The sequence below is a fragment of the Arachis ipaensis genome, chromosome B3 (genome assembly GCF_059453495.1).
Source record: "Arachis ipaensis isolate K30076 ecotype BB chromosome B3, ASM5945349v1, whole genome shotgun sequence".
NCBI classification, from domain to species: Eukaryota; Viridiplantae; Streptophyta; class Magnoliopsida; order Fabales; family Fabaceae; genus Arachis; species Arachis ipaensis.
Genome location: NC_142438.1, coordinates 38155184 through 38163286, shown reverse-complemented (window position 1 = coordinate 38163286; position 8103 = coordinate 38155184). Strand labels below are relative to the sequence as shown.

The window sequence follows — 8103 nt, the reverse complement described above, 5'->3', positions numbered from 1 at the left end:
ATTAGTCTTGGAAGTACTCACAGAGTATATCCAAGAGCATGTGCCATGGTGCATGCTTTTTATCGATGATATCGTCTTTATGGGAGAGCCAATAAAGACCTAAATAAGAAGTTGAATTTATGGAGAGAAACTCTAGAAGTGTATGATCTGCACATAAGCCGTAGCAAGACGGAATATATGAAATATAAGTTCGGCCACCAAAGGGAAAACCCTAATACAGAGGTGAAGATTAGAAAAAATATTCTACGAAAAGTTAAAAGTTTTAAGTATATTGGATGCATCATACAATATAATTGAGAGATTGAACAGGATGTAAATCATAGGATCCAAGCAGGTTGGTCAAAATAGCGGAGTGCGCCTAGTTTTATATGTGACAAAAAAGTGCCTTTAAAACTTAAAAGTAAATGCTATCACACTATTATCAAACCGGTTATGCTTTGTGGTACAAAGTGTTAGGTGGTCAAAGGGCAGCACGAACATAAGTCAAGTATGGTAGAGATAAAGATGTTGAGATGGATGAATGGTCATACGCGATTGAATAGAATAAGAAACAAAGATATAAGAGAGAGAGTTGGAATAGCACTTATTGTGAAAAAGATGGTAAAATCGCGTCTCAGGTTGTTTAGATATGTGAGAATAAAGACCGACAGAACATCCAATCAAAAAGGTGGATGAAATGGAAGATGGACAAATGGTGAAAAACAAAAGAAAACCTAAGAAGACCATCCATGAAGTTATCAAACGAGATCTACATATAAACAGTCTCTCTATAGACATAATACATAATAGAACTCAATGACGCCATTTGATCTATATAGCCAACCCCACCTCGTGAAATAATGCTTTGTTATTGTTGTATAAAAGACAAAAATCTATCGACATTTGCTTATGCAGCTTATGCAAATTAGTAATTCTAACTACTAGACCAACTCTGGTTCTATATTCTTAAACCATTGTCACCGGTTTACATACATGATCAAGATGATCCTATCGCACAAGCGCACAACGGGCAGAAGAGGAAGGAGTGTATTAATCATTTCGAAAAGTAAATGACTATATTACATGTCTGTGAAGCTAAAGCTCTTTATTCAAAAGACTGGCCAATACAAAGACGTGTTCACGCAACTATTCCACGTAGAATCTGGGGACAATTCTTCGATGTGGAAGAAACTACGAGATAAAGAAAAAAAAAAGGCTCGATTTCTTCCATGCGGTTCCATGATAACTAGAAGCAACATCGTCCATCGGTTTCCAACATCATGTGCTATATTAATAATATCATCACAGTGAAAACAGTACATGCAACACATAGGACCCGCACCTCGACCCAGAGCCAATGAACTCCACCCGTTTATTTGATGCAGTGTCTACAAGTCTGTAATGCATAATTATGAGAAGACGAACTACACTCACTTTCTAAAATTACACACTCAATTCCTCAACCTCAGGCCCTAATGGTTTAAAGACGGCTTCCACTTCACTGGCATCAACTTCCTCTAACCTTGATGGTTTCCACCTGGGATTCTGCAAAAGAATAGTATATATAGTTATATACTAATTATTGACTGAATAGCAACAATTTATGCTAAATAAATCAACAGTTTGTCAACAAGACTAAAAATGTAAAGATATGAGAAAAAGAAAACCTGATCCTTGTCCACCAATACTGCTCTGACACCTTCTGCGAAATCATGTTGCAATGAAGATCTTAAGGCAATTCGGTACTCAGTTTTCATTACACCACTAAGCTGAATTTCAGAAAAGCAGATCGAAAAATTAAGGGCTTGGAAACATCAAAACCACCTAAAAACCAAAAAAGAAATGAATTAAATGCATACCGTGGATAACTCACTGTCGTTTTTCCCTAGTGCAGAAGCTACTGCAGAGAAGTGCTTTTGGGTCAAGACAAGGGAGAAAGGAGCACATTTCCCAAGGCCTTGGAGAGCTTCATTAGCCCACTCGACAACTGGCAAGATAAAAAAAAAAAAAAAAAGAATATTTCAAATATATATGGATGGCAAAGTATTTAATTTCAAACATTTTTCAGTGAACACATGATAAATTGTATCTTGACATTTTAAGAATAGTGTTTCATTAGCAAACAATAGGAGAATAAGCATACCATTTGAGTCAGTGCTTGACTGGTGTTTACTTAGCTCTTCAATTGTCTCAGTAACTGATTTATCTCCTCCAAATGCAGATGTTATCTGAGGTAAAAGCAATTTCAGTGGTGCCTCACTCTCAGGGTTGGACTCATATCTTGCTAAAAGTACTTTGATGTCCTGATGTGCATCCTGGGAACTATATCACCAACGAGTTTTGCGTAAGATCATTATTGTATATATGTAATCGTTACAATTATATAACCAAAAGGCAATAGACATGATAGACCATTTAGCATACAAGGAGACTAAAATGTGTGGTGCATGCAGTACATGCCTTATATCTAAGCAAACATGTCTATGAACTATGTTGAATCCAATCTTACACCAAAGGAATTAAAAGGGTTATGATTTTAAAGAAAAGTCTCAAGTGATGGTTCACGTTAACATACAAGTTGTTTGCCAAAAGGGCCTCCTTGAATGAACCTAACTTTCCAGATGGCACATAATGTGTTCCAAGGCCAACATATATTGCATCAGAAGGAGCAGAGATCCTCTTTCCAGTCAATCCAAGATAAGCACCTGCAATTAGTAATATTTATAAATCAAGTAAATAATGTGACACAGAGATTCACATAAATCTAGTAAACGAACATTTTTAATAATATTTTAAAAGACACTTTCTAAGTGAAACTTGAGGTTGCATCTAGATGTTAAACAGTGCAGTACAAAACATGTATTTTGTACAAATTATGTCAATATAGATCACAAAAGAACTATGAAATTTTTAATTTGAAATAGTAACATACCAACAGATCCTTCCCCTGGGCTTTGAGCAGCTATGTAAGCAAAACCCACATCAGGAAACAAGCCAATTCCATTTTCTGGCATTGCAAGTACAGTTCTCTGAATAGGTGTCGTTAACAAGTCAAAAACATCTCAAATTGCAATCCATGAGTTTATGCTATATCTCCAAATGAGGCCATTATAATAAGCATATACCTCTGTAATGATACGGTAGCGTCCATGACCAGACAAACCAATTCCAAAGCCCATTGTTATTCCATCCATAAGGCTAATATATGGCTTCTTGTACTCAGCAATTTTGCATATCAAAGAATACTCAGCCAAGAAGACCTAAAATGTAGAACACAATATCACACTACTTTCTCGTAGCTATCAACAAGTCGTGCAAAAATGCAAGATGTAGCATATCATATAATCCAACATAATGTTGATAGCAAATCAAAAGTTACAAAATATAATCCACATTAAAAAAATTAAAAAATAAAAGTTGACCAAAGTCAACCCAACTGCATCAATGGTTGCTTCCAGAAGGCAAACACAGCCACACATTATAAAAGCCTAAAGAAAAGTCAAAGTCAAGGTAAAAAAAAAAAAAAAAAACTTGTGTGAAAATCCGGAATAATCCAGACCAGTAATATCTGGTGCATTCCAAACAGACTGGGCATTAGTAGGACAACAACTAGAAGCCCCTTATGACCAAGGCCAAGCCAACCCTAATTTAGGATACGTCTCACATATTTGGGTATGGTGATTCCTCATGGTCATATTCATCAGAAACAAAGAAAGTGAGGGTGAAAAAAGATTGAAAAGTGGCTAATTCAGCAGCTTCTTCAACCGCCTAGCCAGAGTTCCATATAGTGTATGTATTCTTTTGTATTTAGTTGGGCATAAAACTTTGTCCATAACTGTATGTCACTAATTAAACTGTAATATTGAGCATTCTAAAGGCATCAGTGCTAGGACTACAGCCAAGTTTGTCATGAATAGCATAGTCTACCAAATAAGTAGCCTTGGCATACTTTATAGCATAGTATAAGCAAAGATATTACCGGTCTATGAGTACCTAAAAGTTAAAATATTATATAGGAAAGGTATTCAGTTCGTATTATTGGCATGGCTTTATACATTGTAAGAATCTGATGGTATACATTATAATATAACTAGACCTCAATAATATCTGACAGATGCTTTTTAAATGTTATCTGCTTCACATCACCACCTGCAGATAAACTATCTCAGTTGCCAAGAAAGCAGTCATTGAGAATCGATAAACAAATTGTTATTTGACAAAAACAGGAAATGGAAACAATAGTATAGCATCAGAAGACGGCATGATGTTGATGTAACATGGAAGTAAACAATATATCCAATGAAGCACATCACAACAGCAGCCATATAAATATGCATTAATATACTAGACTTGAAGGTGAAGCAAATAACGTAATAAGACCTTCTGCACTAAAGGAGTGTTTTTGTCCTTTTGTATTTCAGCAACAACCCCTTTAATATCCATACCTGCATTGACCACCAATGGTGACTCTCAAAACCTTACCTACCACTCAAAACCAAGTAACCTCAAATCTTAAATACAATTGTATCTGCAAAAGAAGCTAATTTTTAACATATTGCAGAATGCCAGAAACATGCTTCAGCAAAATCATTTGCACGACAATGAAGGAATCATGAGTTAGAATCATACCAGCACAAAAGGCACGAGGCGAGCTGCTATCGACCAAGACACATTTAACCCTCGGGTCCGATTCCCATTCATCCAGATAACTCTTATACTTCACATCCATTTCTGCATCATCCCAACTCAATATCAAGAGCAGAAAAACAATTACCCTACTTAATTCAAAACTGTGATAAATTAGGGGGTAAAAGAAAAAAGGGATCAAGAGCCCAATTTTTCCCCTTGCCTACAAATTTCAGCACAACATCCCGAATTTTTCATTCTCCGGGTTTCCAGAGCCTAGTGAGATAATCAGTAAGTTGAAGCTCCAAAATGATCGAGTAACAGTTCAGAAGCGAATCCATATACGAAAAGAATAAAGAGTACGAAGAAGAAGAAGAAAGAAACCTAGGTTCATGGCGTTGAGAGCTTTGGGACGATCGAGGGTGATGACAGCGACGCCGTTAGGGTGAACGGTGCCGTTGACGAATTGGTCAGCCATGGCAGAGAATCGACGGAGAGAGAAGAACGATGGTTTCTGTTTTGTTGAGAGAAAGATTGGGAGCGAAGAAGCAGCAGCAGAAGCAAAGAAACGAAGAGATTGAGCTGCTCCAACACCAGCAAGAGGATGCAACCTTATTAGCATGCTTTTACTGTGTCTCTCTTTTTCTACCAAAATTGCTTCTGTGCCTTCCCCCCTTCCTGCTTTCTTCCTACGCTCTCTCCATCACATTTTTTTTTTCCATTTCCCCTTATGACTTTTTAGCCCTCCATTTTTACCTTTCCTTTACAACGAATCTTCCTTGTTTTAATGTTTTCACTTTTCAGAATTTCAGTATTCTCCTTCACAGGGTTATACTGGTCACTCCACTGCTCAATTCCGTTAGACTTTCCAGTCCCTTTCGTGTTAACTTATCTATAGGAAAATTTCCTCAACTAAATTAAATAAAATAATTTATTTTTAAAACAAAATTATTGAATTTTTTTTTTTCTGGGAACGAATTGAACATGATTTATCAAATAACAATTTTTTGCGGGGCTAAATTGGATGGGTTCATTTCGATTTAGGGGTAACATTGGGCCACCCCCGATTTTTCGGTGAATAACGACTAATTTGATGCAAACTGGAGCTCGCAACCCCGAGTTTGGGCCTCAATTAGGGCCCACTAACCTTATTTTTGACACAGTTTGACCCTACAAATATCCCCCTATTTACTCCGATGATTTCTATAGTTTTATTAAATTTTCAATTAGGTTTTTATACATTTTTTTTTATTGAATCCCTATGTTATATTAGATTTTGTAGTTAAGTCCCTATTGTAATAAAAATAATAAAATTAAAAATTAAAACAAACCAATTATGCCTAACACTTTACTGAATATTTTATATAGTTTAACAGTTAATTTCAAATAAATAAATATTTTTATATTATTGTATTTAAATATAATTATTAAATAAAAAATATTTTTACATAAAATATCTAAATATAAAATTATTTCTATTTTTTAAAATTTTTTTAAAAAATTACTTAAAAAGGATTTTTTTTTTTTTACAGAAATTCACCTATATAAATTCTAAATTAATTAAAAAACAGGGAAAAAGATATAATTTGTCATCTTGTATTTTTATTTATTTATTTATTGAGAAAATCCTCTTGTATTGATAGCACCGTGATTTGTGAGACTATTTAGGATAGGTAGACGCTGCGATTAATTCTTCTTCGGCCCCACCCCCAACCATACAAACAGTAACTAACAAGGAGTCAACGAATACAAACATGAAATATCACATGCATGCTATTGAAATACATCACCATTCAATAATGCTACTTACCTTGTGGTACTAGTACAACAACCAAGAAATTAAACGATGACAAGAAGAAACAGATAGAGACTTAGAGAACATGGAAATAATAATCTCAATTGATTAATTAAGGAAGGGCATCAGAGTCGAGAGTAGCCTTTAAAACCTCAATAAACTTAAGGTGAGAAGTAAGCTGAGGAAAATGGCCATCAGTGTGTATGATCTCCAAAGTGGCTTCCCCTTTGATCTTGTTCTGCATGTAGAGTGCTACGCTGCGAGGAACAGCCTTGTCGTTAGTGGTCTGTATGATTGTGCATGGAGTTTCAACTTTGTCAAGTAATTCTCTGTAATCACTGTAGAATACAGTCTTGGCTAATGGCAGCGCCACTTCAGCTCCCATTTTGAGAAGCAAACTCTTCATAGTTGTTCTCCATCGTCGAGATTAATTGCTCCACATCTGAGTTCTTAAACCCTCCCTCGAAGTCATCTGAATTTAGAAACCTATATGAAACTAGTTAGGTTAATTAGGTGTAATAACATTTTATTTTTGATAATTAATATATGGTAGAGTGTACGATGTCTATGATAGTATAGTAGTTATGATAGTTGATAGTTACTGACTAAATAATTTTAACAACGCTCTAAAATTAAAACATATTATTGAAATTAAAGTTATATATATATATATATATATATTTTTTTTACTCTCATAATATTTTTTATTTTTATTTTTCAGTTTAAAAAGTGTCCCTGGATAGTAAAAAAATGTTAGTTTAATTTTAGATATACCGTAATCATGGCAACTATAGGCACTATAGCAGATACCAATATATTGTAGGGAGAAGTAGAGAACAAAAGTATATATAATAGATTGAGTACCTTGGGGAAGCACAAACAAGAACAAGGCGCTTAAAGAGGTCAGGCCTTTTGAGAGAGGCAATGCAACCGATCATGCCGGACATGGAATGGCCAACGAAAGTGGCAGATTTGATGCCAATCTCAGTCAGTAGAGTGATCAAATCATCAGCAAAAGCTTCCAAGGAAGAGTACTTTAGAGGGTCGTAAAGCTTCTGATCTTTTACTGTTCCGGCAAATGGCCAATCAAAGACAACAACACGGTAATTTTGAGCTAATATGGGAACCACTTTGTCCCAAATGGATTGGTCCGTTCCATAGCCATGACAAAACACTATGGTCTCGCTCCCACTACCTTCAATTCTGGTCTTCAATAACGCCGAAAGTGCCGTTTTTGGTGTCGCCATGCTCTCTTGTCTCTATGTCCTTCAGTAATAACAAGAAAGCACAAAGTTTTTGTAGGAGAATTAAATCCCTGTGCTTATTTTCTTTGTTTGACTTGTACTACTTGCTATGCCAATTTATAGATAAGGTTATGCCATGTTATATGAAACAAATTTTAGTGGAATTATGTGGAGTTTATTTAATAGCACAAAGATTACATATAAAATCATATCCGTCCGTATATATGGCGAGAAAAAGTAGAGGTAGACAATGAAAATATTAAATAAATGAATAATAAATATACTGGATGTTTAATTCACTAGGTGTGTGAATAATTATTCTAATATTAAAATTTAGATGAATAAATTAGAAGTGTAGTGTATTTTTATTTTATTAAGCCAATTTTAAAATCTATTATTCATATTCTTCACAAAACTCACTGCTAATAAAAGTAAAATCAAAGGACAAACATATTGAAT

At 34.9% G+C, this 8103-nt stretch overlaps 1 protein-coding gene and 1 pseudogene across 4 annotated transcripts; both read right to left on the bottom strand.

Moving 5' to 3' along the window:
* Nucleotides 1-1065: 1065 nt before the first annotated feature.
* Nucleotides 1066-5606, bottom strand: LOC107630315 (3-hydroxyisobutyryl-CoA hydrolase-like protein 3, mitochondrial). 3 transcript variants are annotated; one of them, XM_088507289.1, is made up of 11 exons: nt 4990-5606; nt 4609-4710; nt 4380-4424; nt 4076-4128; nt 3105-3239; nt 2912-3008; nt 2555-2684; nt 2123-2301; nt 1839-1966; nt 1647-1748; nt 1066-1524 (listed from the first exon to the last, which is right to left on the bottom strand). In XM_088507289.1, the coding sequence occupies exons 1-11, from the start codon at nt 5225-5227 to the stop codon at nt 1423-1425; spliced, it is 1311 nt and encodes a 436-aa protein (XP_088363415.1). In that variant the 5' UTR covers nt 5228-5606; the 3' UTR covers nt 1066-1422. The 3 variants fall into 3 exon arrangements, with proteins under 3 accessions (XP_088363415.1, XP_088363413.1, XP_088363414.1); XM_088507287.1 differs by lacking the exon at nt 4076-4128 and having other exon boundaries at nt 4360-4424; XM_088507288.1 differs by lacking the exon at nt 4380-4424.
* A 746-nt stretch (nt 5607-6352) lies between these two features.
* Nucleotides 6353-7775, bottom strand: LOC107634382 (strigolactone esterase D14-like; annotated as a pseudogene). Its single transcript, XR_015907049.1, has 2 exons — nt 7265-7775; nt 6353-6886 (listed from the first exon to the last, which is right to left on the bottom strand). The product of XR_015907049.1 is annotated as a strigolactone esterase D14-like (transcript).
* Nucleotides 7776-8103: the final 328 nt, after the last annotated feature.

What these genes read in the sequence shown, in the direction of transcription:
- LOC107630315 (XM_088507289.1), bottom strand. Translation starts at nt 5,227, where the DNA reads ATGCTAATAAGGTTGCATCCTCTTGCTGGTGTTGGAGCAGCTCAATCT. An exon ending in GCTACCGTATCATTACAGAG is followed by an intron (nt 3,009 to 3,104) that starts GTATATGCTTAT and finishes ACACCTATTCAG; the next exon opens with AGAACTGTACTTGCAATGCC. An exon ending in CCCAGGGGAAGGATCTGTTG is followed by an intron (nt 2,685 to 2,911) that starts GTATGTTACTAT and finishes TACTAATTGCAG; the next exon opens with GTGCTTATCTTGGATTGACT.